General features: G+C 34.0%; 1 protein-coding gene across 3 annotated transcripts in view; it reads left to right on the forward strand.

Moving 5' to 3' along the window:
- CCDC178 (coiled-coil domain containing 178) overlaps positions 1 to 27,739 on the forward strand; it is a 436,068-nt gene that overhangs the window by 162,590 nt on the left and 245,739 nt on the right. For all 3 annotated transcript variants that reach the window (XM_049620227.1, XM_049620228.1, XM_049620229.1), the window contains 5 exons: positions 10,936 to 10,998; positions 12,270 to 12,431; positions 14,017 to 14,130; positions 20,512 to 20,657; positions 24,194 to 24,353. In XM_049620227.1, coding sequence (XP_049476184.1) covers positions 10,936 to 10,998; positions 12,270 to 12,431; positions 14,017 to 14,130; positions 20,512 to 20,657; positions 24,194 to 24,353 — 645 coding nt within the window. The remainder of the gene's footprint in view (positions 1 to 10,935; positions 10,999 to 12,269; positions 12,432 to 14,016; positions 14,131 to 20,511; positions 20,658 to 24,193; positions 24,354 to 27,739) is intronic.

Genomic DNA, 27,739 nt, shown 5'->3' on the forward strand with positions numbered 1-27,739 from the left:
GTATTACTGGGCAATCAAAAAGAATGAAATCTTGCCATTTGCAACTATGTGGATGAAACTGAAGGGTATTACGCTAAGTGAAATTAGTCAGAGAAAGACAAAAATCATATGACTTCACTTATCTGAGGACTTTAATAGACAAAACAGGTGAACACAAGGGAAGGGAAGCAAAAATAATATAAAAACAGGGAGGGGGACAAAACCTAAGAGACTCTTAAATATGGAGAAGAAACAGGGTTACTGGAGGGGTTGTGGGAGGGGGGATGGGCTAAATGGGTAAAGAATCTACTCTTGAAATCACTGTTGCACTATATGCTAACTAACTTGGATATAAATTAAAAAAATAAAAATTAAAAAACAAAAATAAGTCATTGTCATACCCAAGAACATCTAAGATTTTTTGTTATTTTCTAGTGTTTTTTTTTGTTATACCTTTAGGTTTATGATCCATTGTGAGTTAATTTTTATGAAAGGTGTAAAGTGTATCTAGCTTTGTTTCTTTTTGCATGTGGATGTCCACTTGTTCTAGCACCATTTATTGAAGAGATTGTCTTTGCTCCATTGTGTTGTCTTTGCTTTTTTGTGGAAGAACAGCTGACTATTTGTGGACTCTTTTTTGTTCCAGTTTTCTATTTGTCTATTCTTTTCCCAGTGCTTTACTGTCTTGAATAATATAGCTTTCTAGTATATCTTGATGTTGAGTGTGTTCATGTCTGTTGCTTTTTTTTGTTTTTCAATATTGTTTTGGCTCTGCTGGGTCTTTTTCTCCTTATAAACTGGCATATAGGAAAACAATTAAAGATTGGGGATTCACATTGTGTCTTGCAACTGTTCTATAATTGCTTATTATTTCTAGGAGTATTTTTGTTAATTCTTTTAGATTTTCACATGTACAATCATGTCATCTGAAAACAAGAGCAAATTTATTCCTTCCAAATCTGTATGTTTTTTACTTATTATTATTATTATTATTATTATCATTATTTTGGTCAATGCATTTTCAAGAACTTCCAGTACAACATTGAAAAAGAATGTTGAGATAGATTATCCTTGCCTTGTACCTGATCCTAGTGGGAGAGCTTTCGTTTCTCACCATAAACTTTTGTGTTAGCTGTAGGTTTTTGTAAACATTCTTTACCAAGTCAAGGAAGATCCCATCCCTTCCCCCCATTTTAACTTATTGAGGGTCTTACAGTAATGCTGTCTCATAGAATGAGTTAGGAGTATCCATCTGTTTCTATCCTCTGAAAGAGATTGTAGAAATTTAGTATAATTTATTACTTAAATGTTTGTAGAATTATTCACTGGGGAACCCATGGGGGCCTTGTGCTTTCTGTTTTGGAAAGTAATTAATTATTAATTCCATTTCCTTTATAGATGTCAGCATATTTAGATGATATGTTTCTTCTTGTATGAGTTTTGGCAGATTATGTCTTTCAAGAAATTGTTCTATTTCATCTAGGTTACCTAATTCTTGAAAATAGAGTTTTTCATAGTATTCCTTTATTTTCTTTCAATATCCATGAGATCTAGTTACATCACTGCTTTCATTTCTGATATTAGTAATTTGTGTCCTCTATCTTTTTTTCTTAGTTTGCCTGGCTTCAGGCTTACCAAGTTTTATTGGTCTTTTGAAAGAACCAGATTTTAGTTTCATTGATTTTTTTTTCTATGATTTTCTGTTTTAAATTTCATTGATTTCTGCTCTAATTCTTATTATTTCTCTTCTTCTGCTTAGTTTTAATTTAATTTTCTCTCCTTCCAGTTTTCTAAGATTTAAACCTATATTATTGATGTTAGATCTTTCTTCTTTTCTAATATACACACTCAGTACTATAAATTTCCTTTTAAGCAATGCTTTTGCTGCATCACACAAATTTTGATAAATTGTGTTTTGTTTTTATTTAGTTCAAACTATTTCAAAATTTTTCTTCAGATTTATTCCTTGGCTATACATTTTTAAGAAATATGTTGTTTAGTGTGTACATATTTGGGTATTTTCCAATTAACTTTCTGTTACTGATTTCTAGTTTAATTCCATTGTGGTCTGACAGTAAACATTGTATGATTTCTAGTTTTTCTAGTTTTTTAAGTTTGTTTAGCAGTTCAGGGATCATTTTTAATCCTAGAAAAAGACACTCTGTTATGTCTTTATAATGTTCTAGGCCACAGTCATCTGGTCTATAACTTTATAGTTTAGAAGGTTATGTTACTGCTTGGATTCTTTTTCACATATTTATAACAACCCTTAACTCTTCTTTAGAGAAAAATCTTAGCCTTTCCTTCAAATACTATTTGTTAATATCTAAGACAAAGTTTATAAAGGACCTTCATCTGAGTAAAGTAAAAATTAAAACCTTCTTGGGGTGCCTGGGTGGCTCAGTCAGTTAAGCGTCCGACTTCGGCTCAGGTCATGATCTCACAGTTTGTGGGTTCAAGCCCCGCATCAGGCTCTGTGCTGGCTGCTTAGAGCCTGGAGCCTGCTTCAAATTCTGTGTCTCCCTCTCTCCCTGCTCCTCCCCCACTCATGCTCTCTCTCTCTCCTTCAAAAATAAATAAAAACATTAAAAAAAAATTAAAAAAAAAAAAACCTTCTAAAACACTTTCTTGGGGGTCATAACTTTTACCACTTCAGGCCTATTTAGATAATGTCCAGTTCAATTAACAGAATAAAATAGATTTAATAAGCCCAAATTTGGTTTGTACACTATACAGCTTCTATCACAATTTCAGGTGAGACTGGTGGTATTTTAAAATGGTTAGAAAATGGACATTCTGATTATTTATTTATTTTGATTCTTGAGGATTTATGCCTATCAGTCAAATCTAAAGTGTATTACTCTTGACTTATATACAATAATTTTTATTGAATTAGGAGTTGATACTACATCCTGGACTTTTAACAAATCTTGGTAAGGGGCACCTCTGTGGCTCAGTTAGTTAAGCATCCAATTTCAGCTCAGGTCATGATCTCACAATTCATGAGTTCAAGCTCCGTGTCAGGCTCTGTCCTGACAGCTTGCAGCCAGGAGTCTTCTTTGGATTCCATGTCTCCCTCTCTGTCTGCACCTTCCCCACTTGCTCTCTTTCTCTCTCTTTCAAAACTAAATAAACATTTACAAAAATTAAAAAAAAAGTTCCTAAAAGTAATGGCCAAAACTGACTACTGCTACTTGGTTTTTTAAATTAATGAAAGAGGTAGTCCTATTGTTCAAGATGGTTAAAAACCTATACACTTAAGTTATGTTAGAATTCAGAACTAGGATTAACTTTCTTGATAAAATTATATTCCTTTTCTTAATGATAATTGGGCAGTCTTCAATGTTTCGTGTTTCCTTCTGCTTTAAATGGTCCAGAAGCTCAGAATCATTTACACTATACATTGCTAGCACCGTCACTCTTCGTTACTCCTTTCTGTGTTCCAGATTTACAACTTTGATCATGTACTCTTTTACTTTTGGTTCATTGTTTTTAAGTTACTAAGATTCTTCCCTACTCTATTCAGAGATAAAATACTTTGCCAACGTGAAGGTCAAGGAAGCCATTAACTGTAATATTGGGAGTGTCCACATTAATGATAAATGTTTGCTGGGGAAAAGAAGGAAGGAAGGTACAGACAAAACAGAAATCGTGTGAAGCTATAGTAGGATTTAAGTTCTTCAAATGTTGTGTCAAGCTTCAGAAGAGTTAATTTTTCTAACACATATTTGAGGGAGTAAATACACCTAAAAATATGATAAAAACAAAGAATTAGACACTCAGTATTCTTGATGATGTAAAACAGTTGAGGACAAAATAAAACTTTATTTGCCTTGCTGGGAACATAACTTCCTTCCTCATTCTACTAGTTTAGAGCCTTGTCAGAAAAAAATGTAGTATATTGGCTCTTTAGAATTTTCATTTAAATCTATGAATTTTGGGGGCAACTGGATGGCTCAGTCGGTTGTGTCCGACTCTTGGTTTTGGCTCAGGTCATGATCTCACTGTTCACGAGGACAAGCCCTGGATCGGGCTCTGCGCCGACTGCACAGAGCCTGCTTGGGATTCTCTCTCTCCCTCTCTGGCTCGCTCTCTCTCTCTCAGAATAAATAAATAAACTAAAAAAAATAAATCTGTGATTTTTGTTTCTATTTTTTCCTCCCTTTTCTAAATGAAATGTGATTTTGTTGAAAGGGTGTGGATTTTGGAGTCACATGTTTCTTAATTTGAATTCTGGTTCTTTATTCTGAGAATATTGAGAATATTGTGATCCCGTAAATGAGTATAATAATACATGTATTATACCTGTGTGTGATAATATTGTATATAAAACATTTAACTTGGAGCCTGACAAATAATATACTCTCACAAGTATTAGGGATAAACAACATAAAGAGTATTCCATAAAATGGGGCTTCCTAAACCCTTTGATAACTGACTTACATTTAACTCTGGAGTCTATTTCCTAATAAATATATAGATTCTAAATAACACATTGAAAGTAGTAATAGCTATTTTTTGAATGCTTGATGCCAATGTTGCCTCAGGTAAACTATTATATATGTATAATAGTTTAATGTATATAATAGTTTATATATGCATATATAATTCTTCTTGTACTTCCACAATAATTTTGTGGAAAAGAAATGTTATCCCAGTTTTACTTATGTGAAAACTAATATTTGATAAGTGTTAAGACATATTGATATAGCAACTCTGATAACCTGTACTCTGTAAGTTGGTAGAACCTTTCTGGGAAGTAATTTATCAATATCTGTAAATAATGTTTTTTATCTATTTTAAAAAATGTTAGCGGCATCTGGGTGGCTCAGTCGGTTGAGCCTCCAGCTTCAGCTTAGGTTATGATCTCACAGTTTGTGGGTTCGAGCCCCATGTCGGGCTGTGTGCTGACAGGTCAGAGCCTGGAGCCTGCTTCGGATTCTGTGTCCCCCTCTCTCTCTGCCCCTCCCCTGCTCACACTCTGTCTCTCTCCCTAAAAAATAAACATTAAAAAAATTTAATAAAAAATGTTTATTATTGAAATATAGTCATTATACAATATTATATTAGTCAACATACAATATTATGTGCATTATATTATATACACAACATAGTGATTCAACAGTTCTATACATTATGCAGTGCGGACCACAAGAAGTGTAGTTACCATCTGTCACCATACAACATTATTACAATATGATTAACTATATTCCCTATGCTGCACTTTTCATCTATGTGACTTATTTTACAACTGGAAGTTTGTACCTCTTAATCCCTTTCACCTGTTTCTCACATTCCCCCCCCCCCCCCCCGCCGCTGGTCCACTTTGGAAGCCATCAATTTGTTCCCTATATTTATTCATCTGTTTCTTTTTGCCTGTTTGCTTGCTTGTTTTAAATTATACATGTAAGTAAAATCATATGGTATTTGTCCTTCTCTGACTTATTTCACTTAGCATAATGTTCTCTAGGTCCACGCATGTTGGTGCAAATGGCAAGATCTCATCATTTTTATGGCTGAGTAATATTCAGTTGTGTATATGTATACCACGTCTTTATCCGTTTCATCTATTGAAGGACACTGAGGTTGCTTCCATTTATTGTCTATTGTAAATAATGCTTCAGAGAACATAGGGGCTTATATATCTCTTTGAATTAGTGTTTTTGTTTTATTTGGCTAGGGTTAGGGTTAGGGTAGAAGTAATAAATCATATGATATTTCTATTTTTAATTTATCGAGGAACCTCCATACTGTTTTCCATAGTGGTTGCACCAATTCACATTCTAACTGACAGCATATGAGGTTTCCCTTTTCTCCATATCCTTGCCAACACTTGTTATTTCTTATCTTTTTAATAATAACCATTCTGACTGGTAGGGGGTCTCATCTCATGGTTTTGACTTGCATTTCACTGATGATTAGTGAAGGTGAGAATCTTGAGGAAACACGTCTATAAAATATGTCGCTAAGACTGGTGTACAGAAGATCACTTCCTATGTTTTCTTTCAGAGTTTTATTGTTTTAGGTCTCACATTTAGGTCTTTAATCCATTTTGGTTTATTTTTTGTGTCTGATGTAAGATAGTGGTTCAGGCTCATTCTTTTGCATGTAGTTGTACAGTTTTTCCCAACAACCGTTTATTGAGGAGACTGCCTTTTCCTCATTGTATATTCTTGCCTCCTTTGTCAGGTATTAATTGACCATATAGAAGCATAGGTTTATTTATGCACTGCACTCTGTATTCTGTTCTACGGATCTATGTGTCTGTTTTTGTGCCAGTAGCAAACTGCTTTGATTACTGTAGCATTGTGTTGTGTTTTGAAATCTGGGATTATGATACCTCCAGCTTTGTTCTTTGTCAAGATTGCTTTGGCTACTGAGTGCTTTTATGATTCCATACAAATTTAGGATTATTTGTTCTAGTTCTGTGAAAAACAGTGTTGATATTTTGATAAGGATTGTATTGAAACTGTAGATTAGTAACTTTGGGTAGCCTAAATATTTTAACAATATTAATTTTTCTGTGTCATGAGCATGGTATATGATTTCATTTGTTTGTGTTTTCACTTTCTTTCATCAGTGTCATGCAGTTTTCAGGTTATAGATCTTTCACTTCCTTGGTTAAATTTATTCCTAGGTATTTTATTCTTTTTGCTTAATTTTAAATGGGATTATTTTCTTAATTTCTTCTTCTGCTACTTTATTATTAATGTATAAAAATACAACATATCTCTCTATTATTTTGTATCCTGCAACTTTAATGAATTCATTTATTAGTTCTAATAATTTTTTGGTAGAGTATTAGGGTTCTCTCTATATATTAATATGTCATCTGCAAATAGTGACAGTTTTACTTCTTTAAATTTGAATGCTTTTCATTAGTTTTTCTTGTCTCTTTGCTACAGCTAAGATTTATATTACTATTTTGAATAAAAGTGGTAAGAGTGGACATCCTTGTCTTGTTCCTGATATTAAAGGAAAAGCTTTCATTTGTTCACCATTGAGTAATATGTTAGCTATTGGTTTGTCATGTATGGCGTTTTTATGTTGAGTTATGTTCCTTCTAAACCGACTTTGTTGAGAGTTTTTAATCATGAACTGATTTGGGGTTTTTTCTATTGTTTTTTTTTTTCTGCATCTGTTGAGATGATCATATGGTTTTTATCTTTCATTTTGTTAATGTCATGTGTCACATTGATTTGTAGATATTAAACCAATATATGTAAAGACTTTATTTTTATTATTTTTTAATGTTTATTTTTGAGAGACAGAGACAGAGCATGCATGGGGGAAGGGCAGAGAGAGAGGGAGACACAGAATCTGAAGTAGGCTCCAGGCTCTCAGCTGTCAGCACAGAGCCCGATGTGGGGCTCGAACTCACAATCGGCAAGATTATGACTTGATCCGAAGTCGGAAGTTCAGCCAGCTGAGCCACCCAGGCGCCCCATGTAAAGAACTTTAAATACTAAATACATTTGCAATCTATAGTTAATTATTTTTAAAAATAAGACTTAAAGAAAATCACCAGATAATAAAGACGAACAAAGGCTACAAAGATGGGTGTTAAGGATGTTTATGATTAGTTACATAATACCAACTAGAAAATATACTCCAGGAGGACAAGAATTGTTTGTTTTGTACAACTGCATCTCAGTGCCTAGACCAGTGCTGAGAACAAAGTAGGTACTCAATATGTGTTTATGGAAATCATAAATACATAGCTAACATATAGTGGGAAAATTTTAAAAACACAAATTTTTCAGTAATAGATTTGTTGTGTAATATGAGTACAAGGATAAATTGTAAATTCATTCAGTTCTAAATTTTTAAAAATGGGGCTTTTGCTTTTTTTAGTGGCTGAGAAAGATAGACTATCTATCTATCTAGGCTGACTCTACCAACGATAACAACTTGAATCCCTGGACCTAAAAAGCCATACACCAAAAAGTCACAATGCACATCCCTGGGTTTGGAGATTCAGGTTATTTTAATTTTACTTTTGTAATGTAAAAATGTTTCTCAAAAAAAACCCATTTATTTTCATAAAGAAAGAAAGGTAAAAACACAAGCACCCTTGTGTTTATTTTTAGAAAGAATCCATTTGGGCTGCTACCTGTACTTTTTGTTAGGTTCCTGGCCACAAAAGAGTGCCCTAAGAATGCAAGTCAGAGCTGCTGTGCCCCACTGATTCAGTACAGCTCAGTTATTTGCAGAAATACTCAATTTTTCGTTATAACTCTTAATTTTTAGTTCTTGTTTTCTCTGTTCCTGGTCTAAAATCTTATATAATAATTTGAGTTCTCCAACTTTTGTCTTAACTCCCCTCAATCACTGGAAAGCAAACTGATGCTACTTCCTTGATTCTGAGCTTATATCTATTTATATTTGGTGTTTACTTCTCTTTTCTCTTTGAAAGTGGATTTCCGGACACATAGCATTAAGTGTTGCATTGCTCTTCAGTTCTTTGTCCTAGTATAAGTCTCTTCCAGTAGAATAGCTCTTTGCTGCCACCTTCTGGTTTTTGTCTGCTAAAGCCAGGCAGCAGGTCAAAGGTGACTGTTTCAATCTGGGCTCTTCTCAGCATCTGAGAATGCTCCGCCTTTTCTTTGACTTCTTTGAAGCTCTTCAAAGTGATCTTTTGATATATTTTATTCTCCAAAACCAGAATTGACTTATTTTTTATGGAGGCTTTATGTCCCCAAAGCCTATATTTTTTTACCTTTTTTTTTTTTTTTTTTTTTTTTTTTACAGAGAAAGCCTGTTGACCTCTAAAGAATACAAGAATAGCAAATATAGGGAGCATCCACAGCCTTTAGGGATAAGTACCCAAAGAGCGTGAAAGAGGCTACCTTCCTCCAAAGCAGAGTAAGGTCTTACTGGAGAGAGCGTGGCTGTGTCTCAGTCGATGACCTTAAGCAGCTATCTGCCAGGTGCCAGAGAATTTGATGAAGGTTAAATGGAGTTTGAATGGAGTTTCTGGGTAGAGAACCTGGAGGGTAGGCACCATTGGTTTTCCACACACCAGCTGGCAGCAATTCTACAGGAAGAAGGAGGAAACCATTGGAAACAGAACAAGGTTGTCAAGGGCCTTGCTGCAGCCTCGTAAGCCCCACCATTGCCCTCTATTGATAAAGCCTCACTTGAAGCCAGCTGGCAGAAGAAAATAGTTTACATATCCAGCCCTAGTATCTCAAATTAGTTAAGAGAGTGGATTTAAAGCTAAAAGGCAATGATTAGATAAATGGCACAAATATACAGTCCACATGCAAACTTCTCTAATTCAGTTGGTTTCTATATGTAACTGAGCACCATGTCTTCCATTTATCTCATAACTCTAGAGTCTCTTTTAATCTTTAGAGTCTCCTACATTAAAAGAAAATTGCCTTTTATTGCATTAACATTTGTTGAAGAGTCTAAGCCATTTACTTTCCAGAACATCTCTCACAATGGGTTTATTTTTTTGTTCTCATTGTTAAATTCAGGTTAAACACTTTTGGCAGGACTATTACATAGTTATCATATTGTGTCAATGAAACATCACAAAGCACATGGTGCAAGTTTGTCTCATTATTAGTGATAGTAAGTTTGGTCATTTGGTTAAAGTTATGACTAATACATTTATTTATTCTCCTGTTGTAGTATTGACCCAATTGAGTGATATGTTAAGAACATGAAATTATCTTTGTTTCCAAAAAAATTTTTTTATCCAAATTTAGCATCCACTGGTAAGTCTTGGTTGAATCCATTTTTGTCAGAGGTGTGAAATGGTGAATTTTCTGAACTTCCATTCCTTTTACAATCCATCGACAATTAGAACTGAAAAGTTTGGCACAGGCTGGGTTGCAGGCCATCCTCCTGAAAATGGTTTCTTCTTTCAGTTCTTATTCAGGCACTTACCTCTGCATTTCCTACCACTGCCCCTATTTCCTTTAAGTCTCAGGGAAACACCTTGTCGGCCTGGTTTCACTCTCCATCCTTCACATGCTGTTCATGAGTAAGAATCTGTGTGATTATGATATTTTAATGGATCTGGAGTTTCTCATTATATGAAGAGACTTTTTTTAAAACGTATTTTTGAGTTTGAAAGAACCTAAAACTTTGATAGCTTGATTACCCAACCTAGGGACCAAAAGTACTTTGTTTGTTATTTGTTAATTCATTTGTTCAATAAGTTATTTAGATGTTTTTACAGCTACTATAACTCTTTGTCATTCTCCATCCTCTCTTCTTAAACATTTTCAATGATAGTTTAATAAGTACTTTACTAAGACCATAGTCTATCTCTTGTGTTAAATCTACAGTAATATGGATTCATTTTCCCAATACTGTTCTCAGTAGCTACGTAATCCATACTGCATAATTAAAAGGCAGCATCTCTGGTGTTGTGTGGTAATGTCAATTACAACTATGGAGAGTTTAAATCTATCCAAGTAACAGAAAAAAAAAATGTTTTTCTACACATTTTTTGCCTACTAAATTCCAAAGAATGATTTTTTTTTTTTTTTTTAAGAAAAAAGAAAAAAAATATTCTGGCCAAATGGAGAATCTGATTACATTTTACAAACTTCAGACTATCAATTTTCAAAATTGAATGTGTTCCTTCTGGAAGATATTATTAAAAGCAAACTGATAGTTTTTAAAAAGAGGAATTGAAGACTGTTTAGTCTCTCCTTTTTGATTACTTTGATCTTTTAGTTCAGGATTATAAAGTAACCTGAACTGAACTGAAATTCTTTTTCTTGGTCTTGTATCACTTATTTTGTTTCAAATAACATCGGATTTTTTGGTTGTATGTTTGGTTGGTTGGCTGTTGTTTTTTTATAATACTCAATTTTTAATAAATATCTTATTCTTTATTATAATGTAAGTAAAATGTTGCTTGTGTTATCAGTTGTCTTCAATAATATTTTCTGATATTCTATAAATAAAACCTTTTTTAAATTTGATAATATATAGGGTAGAGAAGAATTCTTGAAAAGACTTATTCGAAGTGAAGTGACTAATGGAATGATGATTCAGGTAATCCTAATTCGGTTTCAATATTTTATTATTCCTTTAATTTGCATTGTACTTAGCATTTTAAATTTGCCTGTAATGAGGCATCTTTTCCCTACTTGGTTTGCAAGCCAGCAGTTTTCTCTCCTTAGCTGATGACAGTTGCCCTCTGTGTACGACTAGCAGAGCCTGATCATGCATAAAGAAACTGACCTCCCATACACATATCTCATTTTGTGGCTTAATGGGAATTTCTGCCAGTCTAGTAAAAGACTGGCAGTGAGATCTTATTCCTAAGTGTTTCCTTAGTTTGCTTTGTGATGATGTTATGTTTTCTTTACTTTTAGTGTCTTTCAATTGAATTTCTGTATTTAACACTGAAAAAACATATGTTATTTCTATATAAAGATTTTGAAATCAAATTAATATAGCTAGCAAAGTCAATTTAAAATGTCTTTATCTTCGTCTACCACCTGCATATCCTTTGGAACCCAGGTTGTCTGTTTTGATCTTTGACATGTTTCTAGAATGGCTCCTCTTCAGAAATGCATGAATACTTGAAGTTCTAAAAATAAAATCAAGAGGCAAAACAGTCCAAAACAGTGTTATTGTATACACTTATTTGAGATTATCTGCACCTCTGGTCTTCTTTGAAATGAACACAAATTTTGTGATTTCTTCTGTTAGGAAATTTGGCATTTTCAAACATATAAAAGCAGTGTTTCTCCGCTTCTCTATGCTGAAAATGCCAAATTTCCTGATTTATTTTTCTTTCTATGTATATGTATGTTCAATAATTCCATAATTTTCTAGCCCTTTGAGCTTAGTATTTTGTCATTGACTTCTTGTCCATTGGTTTTACTGGGTTTTAGTTTGCCAGAATTACATATATTTCAATATTTGTTGTTAGTGTGCTTTTTAACCTTATTATCTTCCAATACTTACATAAGAATGTTGGATTTTTATTATCTATATTAAGTGTCTCTCATTTTTGAATAATAACTACATTGTTTAAATATGGTATATTCATACCTATTTTTTGTGGTGGCATAATTTTTTTTAATTTTCAAATAACAAATATTATTGCCTGACACAAGACCTGAGACTCAATCAATGTTTACTTTTTTTAAGTTTTTAATTCCAGTTAGCAGGCAGTGTTGTATTAGTTTCAGGTGTGCAATATAGTGACTCAACAATTCCATACATCACCTGGTGCTCATCACAACAAGTGCACTCCTTATCCCATGTTTAGGTGATTGATAACTTAATGAATTCTTTAAAATTTTTGCTGGCAGAAAAAACTGTATTCCATTCAAGAAGAACAGATCCTTGAGAGACAGGATTTTATGGAAAAGAAAGCAATGTACACCCTAGCTCTGGCGGAACTAGAGACACCGCTGCTTGAACTAGAAGAAGACGCCGCAAAAATCAGAACTGCCCACAAAGAGCATGCTGACGTAAGCACTTACAATTAATCCAGAAGCTAATTTCCAGGAGTGTTGAGGTCGATAAATCGTATATGTGATCTTACATTATTATTTGGAATATTATGATTTCACATAGAAAGACATAAAAGCATGAACAAAATGAGTATTTTATGACTACACAGCTGATCTATAGTGGAACCAAATGGCAAGACTATTGATGCTATTACCTGGGCCCCCATACTCTATCTTAGAGTGTACCTAGGAAAAGCAGTTTTCAAACAGATGAGTAGTGATTTTTCTTTTGTGATTGCCCACTATGTTAAATTTAATTCAAAGTCTTCACTGCCTGTTAATAAAATGCTGAAGCTATGTTTACTCAAATATAAAATCTAATGCATCTTGACATTTTTATGGTAAGTTTTTGATGTATGTGGAAGAAGTTGAGACACATAGGATGAAAAATAAAGCAAATGTCGATAAAATATTTTCAAAACAACAAGTTTATGGCAGTTACTGATACTACTAGCCCTTCCCAAAGAAAAATTTAGTAGAAAAATATGTATGCATCCTGTCATTAGTCTTTTGGAGAAGTAGAGGGTGTGGCGAGAGTTATATATTCTTGTCCTTAGGTGCAGGGAGGACAGACATACATTCGTTTGGGCCATTTTAGCAACAGAATTTTTTTCTTTGCAAATGATGATGTAATTTAATAATTTATTAAAGTGGCCTTTAATAATTTTCAATTTTTTTAATTAAAAAAAACTTTATGATTTATAAAATGTTCCCATTTTGAAAGTTTATTTCGATCTTCAAAGCCTCCCTGTGAAATAGCCAAGACAGAGCTTACCTGTGTTGTGGACTTGAGAAAACTAGGGCCTAAATGCACGAAGCAGCTTGTACAAGGCCATAAAACATGGCAACAACAAATTCTGAGTATACTACTATATTCAGGGCTCTTAATTGCTTATCCTAGAGCTCATGTAATGAATATATAACCAGTACTAACACCTAGTGAGATAAATGATTTTAATAATGGCTCCTCCTTACATTAGTGATGGAAATTTATTAATTGCTTCAAAAGCCTCAGTATAATCATCTGAGCATAATTAATTCCTAAAAAGATTAATGACTTTTATTCCCCCTTATTTTATAATAGCCATTGTTTTTTTTCCTCATCTTATAGTTCAGTAATCATTTTTGTTTTTATTATATTTTAATAGTTTATAAACTATAAGAACTATGAATTTAACACAGACCCTTGGAAATAGCAAGTTTTTATGCACTTTTGGTAATGATTGCTGATAATTGGTATTTGGAGTTTTAATTTTGGTTAAAATTTTCAAATATGGTGAAAACTTATAATTTCTATGTGAGTTTATTAGTTTTTGTTATTTAGCTAAAATTTATTAGATTTTTGGTTTTACCTGCTAATTCAAGTGGAATATTGGGATGTGGATATCATAGTATATTTTTGTTATTCGTGTGTGGTGGTCCTTTCCCTTTCTACCAAAATACATATTGTTACTATTAAAATGGTCATTTGGGAACTACTTGGTCTAAACCAGGGTAGTTGGATTGTAACTGCTGCATATCTTAATTTCTGAATGTCTTCTAGACATTAAATGATATAATTGAGAAAAGAGAACATGTTAAAAGAAATGTGGAAAGAACAAAGAAAAATTTGAGAAAAAAGGGGAAGAAAACTCGTGATGCAATAATAGAAACTGAGGTAAGAAATTTAATACCAAAACAATTTATGAATTTCCAACCTCTTTATGTCAATGAAAACTATTCAAGCAAATTTATTTTAGGTGGATACCTCTCATTTCTAATTGGTTGCACTAAGTTTCTATACGCATACACACACACTCACACATGCACACACAGAGTGTATCTTCATTTTTTTCTTTTATAGTGTTTTTCCCACTGTACTAGTGCACCCTCCTGTTAACCTTTCCTACAAAGTAGAGGTAGGGATTTCTGTATTGTACCAGATAGTACCATGTTTCTAGAGATGAGACCAATCTACGGACTGAAACATTTGTTAATATCCGACAACTCAATGTTACCCTCACGCCATTGTAAAGGCAGCATGGTCATATATCAAAAGGCTTCAGGGCTTTTTCCAAATTAGAAATATTTGCTCCCTGGGCACCTGGGTGGTTCAGTTGGTTATGCATCCGATTTCGGCTCAGGTCTTGATCTTGCAGTTTGTGAGTTCGAGCCCCGCATCAGGTTCTGTGCTGACAGCTTGCTCAGAGCCTGAAGTCTGCTCTGGATTCTGTCTCCCTCTCGCTCTGCCCCTATCCTGCTCACACTCTCTCTGTCTCTCTCAAAAATAAATAAGCATTAAAAAAAAATTAAAGAAATATTTTCTCCCTGAAAATCCTCATCTCCAGTATTCTGTCTTTATAAAATCACTGGATATGGGGAAGTGGAGATAGTCCACTATCTTCAACTTGCTATCCTCTGAATATATTTTAAAGGTAGCACCAATTGGATTTGTTGGTGGACAGCATGTTGGCTATTAGATAGAGGTGTAATCATATCTTTTTAAAAAAAATTTTGTAACGTTTATTCATTTTTGAGAGAGACAGAACGAGAGCAGGGAGGGACAGAGAGAGAAGGAGACGCAGAATCTGAAGCAGGCTCAGGCTCTGAGCTGTCAGCATGGAGCCCGATGCGGGGCTCGAACCCACAAACCAAACCATGAGATCATGGCCTGAGCTGAAGTTGGACACATAACCGACTGGGCCACCCAGGCACCCCTGTGTAATCATATCATTTTTAAAATGTTTGTACTAGGCCACAAAATAAATATTAAAAATTTACCAAGGAATATAATAATACTAGCAACAATAACTCCAACAACAGATACTGATATTTTTTAGTTCTCTAGATCCAGACATTATTTAAAATGCTCAGATATATTAACTCACTTCAACTTCATAATAACTCCACAAAGATTATGCTATTATTATCTCCATTCTACAGTTGAAGAATCCAATGCCTTGTTTTTTAACGAACTTGTTCAGTTTCACACAGCTCGTTAATGGTGCAGTCGAGATTCACTAAATCTGGCATTGGCACCAGAATCTATGCTCTTAACCATTACATTATTCTGATCTGCTCATACAGGTTACTTTTGTTGAATATAGTGAAGTAAAATTAGAACTCTAACAAAAAAAAAATTACATCAAAAAGAAAACATTCGTATAGATCACTGGAAATATGTTTTTAGAAAATTTTTTTAAGTTTATTTTTAGAGAGAGAGAGAAAACAAGTGGGGGAGGAGCAGAGAGAAGAGAGAGGGAGAGAGAATCCCAAGCAGGCTCCACCCTGTCAGCTCAGAACCCCATGCAGGACTCAAGTTCACAAACTGTGAGATCATGCGGGACTTGAGTTCACAAACCGTGAGATCATTACCTGAGCTGAAATCAAGAGTCAGACACTTAACTGACTGAGTCACCCAGGTACCCCTCTGGGCATATTTTTTAAATTACATTTTTTCCATTATTTGCTTCTGTGTTAAGGAATATTCAGAAATATAACTTACCATTTATTTATAAATGACTGATGATAAACCATAGAGCAAAATTTATGGAGCAGGTCAGGGTAATACTTTAGTATTACCAATAAATTATTTTGGTAAGAAAAACTTAAAGTGCTTACTTAGCATATCTATGTGAACAAAAAGAGGATAAAAACAGCCATGGGAAAAACTAACAGAGAAATAATTATATATAGTAATGAAAGAAAGAATGCTGCTTTGCATAGCAGTTTGTTTTAAAATTTGGATGAAGTATATAATTTATTTATAAAATGCAAATAATGAAAACTGAGTCAAGAGGAAGAATCACAACAAGAGTAGAATGATAATTATAGAATAAATGTCATTTGTCTAGACCACTAGTGGCAAGAACAAGCCCAGGTACTTTACAGGTATCCCTACAAAGACCGGATACAGACCATAACAAAGTATGGAGAGCTTCTGAATTCATTCTGTAATAATATAATTCTGAAACTGTAACTGAAAAAGATTAGTATGAAAAAGAATTCTATAGGTGATCTCATTTATGAACACAGATGACAAAACCTTAAATATATCAGTGCGTTGAGGTTTTACAGTGTGATTTAAAAGCATGTATTATGCAAGTTAAGATTCTTTTGAAGAATGTGAAGATGAGTCAGCATAAAGAAATGTACAGCTGATACTTGAACAGTGCGGGATTTAGCGGTGCCGGCCCCCACATAGTTGAAAATCCATATGTAACTTTTGACTCCCCCAGAACTTAACTACTAATAGCCTACTGTTGACTGGAGGCTTTAAAGATAACAAACAGTTGATTAACATATATTTTGTATGCTACAGATATTATATTCTATATTATTATATTAAAGTAGAATAGACTAAAGAAAGTCATAAGGAAGAAAAAATATATTTACAATAGTGTGCTGTTAAAACTCGGCATGTAAGTGGGTCTGCAGAGTTCAAACCTGTGCTGTTCAAGGATCAGCTGTACTAATATAATTCAGTACATTTACAGAAATGAAAGACAACGCAAAATATTTGATAAAACACCATAGCCACCAATGATTTTCAAAAAGACCTTCAACTACCTAGAAACAGAATGAAAACATTCTGACCTTGATTGTGTGTTATAGTGTGTCTACCAGTATTTTTTAGAAAATGTTATACTCAATGATGGAACATTAAAAGTATTTCCTTTAAACTCAGGATCAAAAACATTCCAATAAGTTCCTACTACTCAGCACACTTCTGTTACTGATCACAAGTTACTTGTAACACATCACGAAACCTAAAACCTATGTGTTGAGCAGTACAGTTGAAAGCTACCACAGTTCTCATGTCCACATCTGAATATTAGTTTCAAAAATATTAACTAAAAATTGCCAAAAGTGGTATGTCTTACAAATAACAGATTTCAATGAAGAATATGGCTGAACACTTTCTTTGTGCTCAGTATTATCCAAGGTACTAGGAGTTCAAGTGCTAGAGAAGAAGGGTTAATTTTCTTTTATTTGTCCTTCAACTTAGTTTGCCTTTCCAGTTATTATTGAACACTTGAGATATATTAAACATTGTTGGAATTTGCTGGAGTTGAGGAGGTAAAAGGAGAACTTTGTTCACTCAAGAAGCACATCATCTTTTTGGGGAGTAGACAAGGACGCAGAGAGCATTAATACTCTGCGAGCAAAGCTATGACAGCAGTATAATGAGGTGGGAGAGTGTCATGGAGGAGGAAACTGAGCTGTGAACTGAGGGATCTGGGGAAGGTTTTTCAGGGGAGGTTATTACTCACAGAGCAAATGGAGGTTAAGTACTTGCATTGCCATATGTTGTAGAGAACAGAGATGATATACACACAAAGCCTAAAAGAATGAAAAACGATTGGCAGTGGGGGTATTCAACAAATGGTTTCTATTATTATTATTATATAATTTTTAAATGGATGAAGAAATGAGGTAAGGCATTTTAGAAACAGATGCTATGTTTGCAAAGCAAAGATATCATGGAATAGTGCTGTGTGTTTGTGGAATTGTAGGTAGTTTGGTATGACCAGAAAGTAGGCTACCTATTATAAGAATGAAAAGAGATGAAACCAGTGAGATGGGCGATCCTTGGATGAAGAAACACCTTCTGTACCATGCTGCTGTGGAACCCCAGACTGCTGTAATTCAAACATTTAATAGCATTTATTAAGTACTCTTATGCTGATAGGTATACAAAACATACTGTAGACCCTATTTTTATCTTCTAAGAACTTAAATTCTAAGACAAATAATCTTATCTTTTACTGTGCATAAGCATTTCAATCATGGCCAAGCTAAACATGGGCCATTACTGAATTTTTACTATTTCCACCCCCATTTAAATCATAGACATAGAATATACACTTATTACATTTAGATAATTTAAAAATACATTTATTAAATCTTACTTAAAATATAATCTGAAATTAATAATTTAGAATCTGAATATAATCTTTATTTAATTTTTAAGTTTACGTATTTTGAGAGAGAGAGAGAGGAAGTGCGAGTGGGGGAAGGGCAGAGAGAGAATCCCAAACAGGCTCTCTGCACTCAGCACAGACCCCAGTGTGAGGCTTGAACTCATAAACTGTGAGATCATGACCTGAGCCAAAGTTGGACTCTCAAGTGTCTGAGCCACCCAGGTGCCTCTATAATATTTATTACCTGATATTTTTTAAATATGTGGCTGGAAATGACAGTATTTGAGAAAAATAAGCCAAAGGATGGTCAGATTCTAAATGTACTTTTTTTATGCCTCTATTCCCATTTACTCTGGTGGCACTTCAGCATTTATCAATAGACTTACAAATGGCTCATGGGGTCCCCAACCTTTTTTGAACTGGAGATGCTCAAATTTGTACCCCTGATTGACATAGAGCATCTAAAAGCTTCCTTCTACTCAGCTCATTATAGTGCTGTTTCTGCTATTTTTTGATGCCGTGGAGGGGGATATGCTGTTCACATGTACCAAAGCCTCACTGATGGTACCTATTAAAGTGCCAAAATACTGTTTTTGCTTTTCACTTCTGTCTGCAGGAAGCACGCTCTTGCTTTCCTTTAGTATAGAATCCTCTGACACCACCTTCAGCATTGCTGAATTGGCTGGTTTGGTCTCAGTTGTAGATACCATTGCTTCTGAGATCTTCTTAGTTTCCTACAAGAATCTTCATTCAAGATTAAGGCATGAATTATGGAATCTGACTTAAAAGTCAAGTTTAGTGATAGCATGCTGTACTCACAGTTGCCCATCCTCTTCAGCTTCTGAATACTTAATTTACTCCATACTTATGTATCTCTTCACACTTTTTTTGAGGTGTTGACTTTTCTCCTAGTAATAATATAATATCCTGTTGGGTCTCATTGAAGAATCCTAGTCATTCATCTTTCAACCATATTCAGGTATTGAAAATAAACCAAAAACAAACCAACCAACAAACAAACACCCTCATTCCAGAACTTTCAGAAAAAGAAAAAAAAGGGAGGATATGGAAATTCAAACACAGTACCCAGTGTTGAAAGTCGTGGACAAATAGTGGGTAGGAAAATAAATATAAAAGATTAGCCTTTCTTCTTGAAATCTGTAAGAGCAGAGAAAGAATCAGGGAGCATATGGGGAAAAATGGAGGAAAATAGGAGCAAAGGGAGCAGTTGAAATCTGTGAAATCAGTTGGGGGAGAGTAGCACTAATTAGAAGCAATGCCAGATGTAGGGAACAACATTCTGTAAGTCAGTCATCCAGTCAGTAAATCATTAAGTCAATATAAACATCAATAGTCATAAAGGGATCATGCGAAAAATAGATGGAAAATAAAATCTTCAGTCTGGAATTGTACAAGCCAGCCTTGGGGAAATGTATTAAATACCAACTTCTTGTGTTTGAATGATCAGGACAATGTATATTCTTGCCTACCTTCAGTGTACACGTTTGAAAAACAGTAACCACATGTTTGCATTTTGAAAGGATGTGCCTTTAAGGTGTGCATGTATGTGGGCGTGTAGAGGGACAGACAAGTTAGTGCAAGGGAGAGAGGGGAAAATGGAGAGAGAGGAAAAGAGATGGGGGGAGAGAGACTGTATACTTCTAACCCATCTTTTAGAAAATCACATCAGGTGTTAACTATGAAGAAGGGAAGGTAAATCTAAGTTGTTGATTATGTTGATAAGAAGTTACTGTTTGCTTTTGATTGTTCACATGGCCAAATGTAATTGTATCCTTAAGTTGCCAGGATATGAAAATTCTAGTATTTAAAATAAAACATTCCTGGGGTGCCTGGGTGGCTCAGTCAGTTAAGCCTCTGACTTTGGCTCAGATCATGATCTCATGGTTTGTGGATTCGAGCCCCTCATCAGGCTCTGTGCTGACAGCTCGGAGCCTGGAGCCTGTTTCAGATTCTGTGTGTGTGTGTGTGTGTCTCTCTCTCTCTCTCTCTCTCTGCCCCTTGCCCGCTAACACTCTCTCTCTCTCTCTCTCTCTCTCTCTCTCTCTCTCTCAAAGATCAATAAACATTAAAAAAATAATAAAATAAAATAAAACATTCTTGAATTTGTTTTTCAGGAAAAACGCTCAATGATTTTTAAAGAAATAAAGACCACTAAAAGTAAAACAGTTATTTATCATGCAAAAATAGATCAATTGAATAAGGACTTAGAAGAAAAAGAGAAGGAAAAGAATATTTTGGCTCAGACACTTGAGCAATTAAAGTAAGTATTTAAGTGTTATAAAATATTAAATGTTCAATATATTATTTATAAAAGAGATATGATCAGATTTCTATATTTAAGATTTGTTCTTAAAATGATCCATAATTTGCCATCATTATTTGATGTGGAATAAACATGTAATATTTGATAATTTTGGCTTAAGAACATAAATTGCATTCATTTTTTATTACTCTGATGGGTTTATTCTTATTTGAGTAACTGCAAATATTTATTCTTTCCAAGTAGAAGAACTTTTCTTAATTATGAAATTAATCTTTCCCACTAATTTCAATATTTCTCACTCACATGACATGGTTAATAATATATGGTTTTTCACCCAACTCTTTTGGTAAGTTTTAAGGTAAGCCTTTAGAAATAGATATTCTACAAAACCTCATGTAATTTTTTCATATTTATTATAAAAACCTCTTATGCAGTCCCTTCATTAGTCAGGGGCATACATGACAAGGGTTTGTAAGGTCTTTCACTTAGAGAATGACCATAGTCTAAGATCCTTCAGTGTTTCCATAGACCCTTACTTAGAACTTGCATACTCTTCCTTTATTCCTTTTTGTTCTTATTTTCTATTTTATAATACATTGAGAACAGAGCTTGCAGGACTACTGGAAGAATATACATTAGTCACGTTTAGGAATTATAGTTTGATTTAAGTATAATAAGGCTAACATAGCATTAGCAAAATCACAGCCCTTGAGGGATAAAATGTCATGAAAACAGTTGTGCACAGCTTGATTATCATACACTCTAATAGAATCAGGGCATGCTCTCAACAAGGATTTATTTAGCTATTACTATAGGGTAAAAACATATTCAAAATGATCATACAGATTTATCTGAAAAACATTAAATCATATTCAGTATATCATGTAAGAAGGCAAGGAAATATGCTGTTTATTTTGAAAGATATTTATCCACATCATTTAACATCTGTACAAATATGCTGAGGTTCAATGGTGTAAGCTTAAATTTTTTTAATTCTCATTAAACTTGTAAAGATTTAGTTTAGGAGCTGGTGAATTTCCTTTCTTCAGAATTCTTACCATTTCAGTCCTAACATTTTCGTCTGTTCTGTGGCTAGATTATATTGCCCTTGGGACAAGATTGGTCACCATGTCCCAGTGAATCAGTTCCCTCTCTAAACTTGACAAAAGTCTGCCTTCTCACAGGAAAAGGAGAAAAAGAATAGCTGAAGCTGTGACATTATTGACAGATCTATTAATTAACAATAAAGATGGATAATGTCAAGTAATATTTAAAGTTACCATTAATTGACCTCTCAACGTACCAGATACTCTGTGGGCAGTCTGTGTTCTTTATCTGATCCAGTTCTCACAACAAATCTTTAAATTATATAATAGCATTCTTAAAAGAATACTGAGGAAACAAGCTGAGGGAAATTAGTTGACTGCCGTAACATTGTACAGCTAATTAGTGGTAGAACCAGCTCTGGTTTAGGTCCATCTTATTCCAAAGTGGTGCTCTTAAGGCTGTGCACGTTGACTCCCTAAACTAGGATTGGAAAGGAAGATTATTGCAGATAAACTGTATTAGCAATAGTCTACTGGTACTTTCAGTAGGTGACTGTATCAAGCTAATCATTCTTTATTGAGAACTTACAGTGTGCCTAGTGCCAGACACCGAGAAGGACAAAGAAATGACAAATGAGAAAGAGAACCTTCAAGTATCTAAAGATAATTTTAGCAACACAAGCTTGCATGTGCAAAACTATTAAAATATGGTGATAAGAATAATAACAAAGCTATCCTTGGCTCTAATTTTTACACCTGTTTCTTAATTAGGATGTGAAAGGATTTAAACCAGACCCATAGGACCTCAGAGTTTATTCCTTTTATCACTGGGAGAAAGGAAACACTATTTTCATGCATAGATATACATATAACCATATAGCCTATGTAATGTATGCATTTGTGTATGTGCCTATATGTGTATGTGTATATATATGTATATATATACACATATATATGTATATATACATATATATACATACATATACGTATGTACATACATATATACATGTTTATACATGCATGTATATATGTATGTATATACATATGTATACATACATGTGTATGTGTGTATATACATGTATGTATACATGTATATATGTATATATATGTATGTATATATATGTATATATGTATATATATATGTATATGTATATTTATAATTAACTAAATGCTCTGTTGAATATAATCCAGTCTCAAAATACTTAGTGTAGGGAACAAAGTATATGTGGTCAATATATAGTGATATTTGCTGGGAGCAACTGTGGGAGTATTTTGGTTCTGGTCATACTAGCTCTTTCCTGTGTGAATTTCCCCAGTATTCTATGTTCTATAATGTCAAGGGTTGTTGTTGTATTAAATGAGGTATTATATTCAAAGCACTTTAACATTTCAGTCCCTCAAAAACTTTAGTCCTGCTGCTATTTTAGCTAACTGTGCAGAGGATTCAGTTTTCTATACCAGCAGAGATAAAAACAACTGTGGGTAACGTAAGACTGTGTGGAGCTTTTGCAGCTGCTTATTCTGTATTCTGCGTTACTGATCAACTCTGGCAATTATTTCTAAAGCATATTTGTTTTGCAGTATTGTATTAACCACTTTTTGATGTTTTTTCTACTTATATTGTTCCTTATTTAAAGAAAAATCACTTAATCTCTGTGTCAGTATATACTTAGTTGCAAAGGACAAAATGCACACACACACACACACACACACACACACACACAGAACACATTCTCACAACAGCTTAAACTAAACAATAGGGAAATGTGTCATATTATAGAACAGGGGCTCTTAGGCAGGGTCAGCTGCAGCGTTGGTGATCCAGGAGATCAACACTAGGTACTCAGTTTTTTCTCTCTCCTCTATGCCCATTGTCTTCAGGTTTGAAAACATGACTCACTCACATTTAGTGGATGGGAGCCTTTTGTACATGGAATTAGGTCCTTGCCTTTTGTCTTATTAGGCTATATTAATAGCCTTCATTCTTGAATAATTATTATATATATGTATATATAATTATTATATATATATAGTATATATATAATATATAAAATATATACATATATATAATATATATATTATATATATATATACTATATATATATAATATATATATTATATATATATAATTATATTAATAGCCTTCATTCCTGAATAATCAGCCACATGCTAGTCTAATCTAATTATACTTAATCTAATTAGAATGTATTTTTGGGGTTATGTGCTGCATGGAGGAGGGGTTCTTTTGGAGAGGCATGCTGGGTAGGCAACCAAGAAAATCCACTAAATTTCTCTAGAGATTTTCTCCCAACTGGATCGTTTAGAAGTAGCTCTGTGGAGATAGGCCTATGGAAAAGATTAGGGAACTTTCCAAAGCCCTTCAGTTCTAAGACTTTTAAATACTGGCTCTTTAAAACTGTATCACAAATGTATTTCAGAAAATAAAATATGAATTGGTCAGTGGCAAATACAATTCTTTCTTCATAGGAACCACTATATAACTATAAAATATAAAAAGGAATATGCACAAGCTGTGTTTGATCAGCTCGTAAGTGAGAAAAAAACCTGTGAAGAGAGACTCTATGAAGAAGAACAGAGATACAGAACACTCATTACCATGAGGCAAAAAACTCTGGCAGATATTAAAGTGAGTATTATTTTTGGACTGTCTTAAAATGAAGGAAATGTAGTGATAGTTAAACTAGCAGCTAGTTTGAGGCACTCGTTTTTCATATTGAAGTGGTAATGATGTTCAAATTTTAAAAATGAATCCGTTAGTGTAATCAATGTAATTTCTTATTTTTTCTTCTAAGTAATTATAATATATTCATATACCATATTGTGCTTTTTAATGCATTTTATGTGCACTCTCATTGTGTCATTGTACAAATCTTCCTTGACTTGCGAGTAGGTTATATTCTGATAAACTCATCGTGAGTTGAAAATATTGTTGTCAAAAATGCATTTAATATACCTAACCTCCCAACATCATAACTTAGCCTAGCCTACCTGAAATGTGCTCAGAACCCTTACATTAGCCTACAGTTGGGCAGAATCATCTAACACAAAGCCTATTTTATAGTAAAGTGTTGGATATCTCATGTAATTTATTGAATACGGTACTGACAGTGAAAAACAGAATGGTTGTGTGGGGAAAGACTGACTGCTAAGTGTATCAGTTGTTTACTCTCAGGATCACATGGCTGACTGGGGGCTGGGGTTTGCTGTCCCTGCCCAATATCACGAGACAGTATCCTACCCCAAATCACTAGCCTGGGAAACAATCAAAATTCAAAATTCTCAGTATGGTTTTTACTGAATGCATATTGCTTTTGCACCAATGTAAAATTAAAAAAAATTATAAATGGAACCATTGTAAGTCAGGGACCTTCTGTACTTCACTTTATTTTGAAGTCTACTGGTATAAAAGTACAATTTATATTTATTCTAGAGCCATTATTACGCCTTTAATGGGAGATGTGGGGATAGTTACATTTTATTTCTGAATGAACACACTTTGATTGTTTACCAACCACTTTTTTGAAAAAGGAGAATATTTCATGCTCTTTTCCTTTAGAAAAGTTTTCCATAGATTTTAATTGCCCTGTAAACTTGGAAACAGAAATCATATGATACATATTTTTGGATCTGAAGTTTAAGTTTTCTAAAGCTATTCATACTAAATTTTTTATATAGAATATGAGTAAATGGTACACATTTAATTAAGGGATTCCTCTCCTATTTTATATTTTGGATTAGTTTCTGATACATTTAATTATAATAATGAATGCCATGACTTTTTCAATATATTTATAAACATGGCTTATTTTTAAGAGGCCAAATGGTAAATTACTTCTGAAAAATCATTCTACTGCATCTTATTACAACTATTTCTGCAAAACTTTTAAAGATATATTTAATATCATAATATACTTTTTAAAGCTATTTTTGGTCCTGCTATTAATATATCCAATTATTATATATATCCATATACTCAATTACTTTTTACACTTCAAAGAAATTATCTAAACCATTTTTAAAAATTAGAGCAAATATACATTAAGCAGGTATGTCAGTGAATGCACATACCATCTTTCATGTTATTTCTGTGGTCCTCCCTGTAGAAAAGTATTAATAAAAGAACAACACAGGGCACCTGAGCGGCTCAGTCAGTTGAGCATCCGACTTCAGCTCAGGTCATGATCTCGCGGTTTGTGGGTTCAAGCCCGGCATCAAGCTCTGTGCTGACAGCGTGGAGCCTGCTTGGGATTCTGGGTTTCCCTTTCTCTCTGCCCCTCCCCTGCTTGTACTCTGTCTCTCTCTTTTAAAAATAAAAACATTTTAAAAACAAATAAAAAATAAAAGGACAATAGAGGTGCCTGGGTGGCTCAGTCGGTTGAGTGACCAACTCTTGTTTGCGGCTCAGGTCAGGATCTCACTGTTCGTGGGATTGAGCCCCATGTCAGGCTCTGTGCTGGCAGCACGGAGCCTGCTTGGGATACTTTCTCTCTCTGCCCCTCCCTCTCCCCCACTCACTCTTTCTCTCTCTGAAAATAAATAAGTAAGCTTAAAAAAAGAATAATAGTTTTATTAACAATAGTGTTAAGTAATATTCTTCCATTTTAAATAATGACTTTTACATAGAAAAAGGGTATTTTAGGGGGAGGGGGCCTAACAATATGAAAATAATTGGTGCCATCTAGTGGCAATAAATGATGCCTCCTTTTGGAGAAGTTCCTGAAACATTGATGGCTAAATCTCAAGATTTGTGATGTATGAATGGACTGGGGAGGCTTAGATGTAAATGCACCCCTCAAAAAGAGAAGGCTTAAGTTATTTACTGATTTAAGCATCAGTCTCCACCTCATATTTTATCACAGCAGTAGAATTAGCTGTTTGAATTCAACCACATTTTCCAATCGTCCTAGTGCTGAGAACACAGTGGGATCTCAATAATCATTTATTGACTGGCATTTCAGCACTTTAATGGAACAATAATAATTAGTGAAATGGCAAAATATGGTCAGCAGGAGAGAGACAAAGAAAAAATCCTGTATAACTAGCCTCTCAGAAATTGAGATTTGTATTTTTTTTCATCCAAAATCTTGTCTCTGCCTTCGCATTCCGAAATGCACCTACCTCCACCCACTTGTCACATCACCTGGCATTGTGTTTTGTTCTTAGCACCAATCTTTCTCTGACCTTGTTTTGTTCATTCATTTTTGTTTGTTTGTTGTCTGCCTGCATCTTGCAATACTAATGTATTGTCAGTGAGATTTTCTGCCACATTCTTCTCTGTATCCTATAAGCTCAGAATTATGCCTGGCACAAGGGAGGCACTCAATGAATACTCATTGAATGACTGAATGAATAAATGGATGAACATATGCTTTTTTGGTAATTTTGCTGTCCACATGCATGATAATGCCTGAAAGCAGGAGCATTTCAGGGACATTTTCCATACTGCGCCAGCCTGATACTTTAGTTGAATACTCATGCTGCATGCAAGAGCTGATTTCTCCCTTTCTTTCTCTTTCTCTTTCTCATTCTCTCTCTTTCTCCTTGATAATTCATGAGACATTTGCCATCTAGTCTTTCCTTGTAGGTGAAATGGTTAAATTCTCTATTGCTTTCTAGCAATTAAGGATTCTGATAAATATCTGAATAATACTTCTTAAATAATCTTAAATTTATATGAAATTGCCTCTTATCAACTCTCGGATAGTTCTTTGTTATGCATGTGCCATATGTGATCAGAAGCATAGAGTTTGAACATGCCTAGTTTAGAAATTGATATATCTTACATTAGTGGCACTATGATTCTGATCAGTTATTGGCATTAAATAGTGGAAAGAATGTGATTCTTCACAGAAAACTATTCTCATCCCTATTTAGAAACTGGATGAAGTAAAAATTTGTAAACATGTATGTAATATGAAGCATTCCTAAAAAGAAACAAGTTTTATTAGGCATCATTATAAATACGGTATTGCTAATCTGGGGTGTCCCCTCTGGGCAAAAGAATTGATCACA

This window comes from Panthera uncia, assembly GCF_023721935.1.
Source record: "Panthera uncia isolate 11264 chromosome D3 unlocalized genomic scaffold, Puncia_PCG_1.0 HiC_scaffold_8, whole genome shotgun sequence".
Classification (NCBI taxonomy): domain Eukaryota; kingdom Metazoa; phylum Chordata; class Mammalia; order Carnivora; family Felidae; genus Panthera; species Panthera uncia.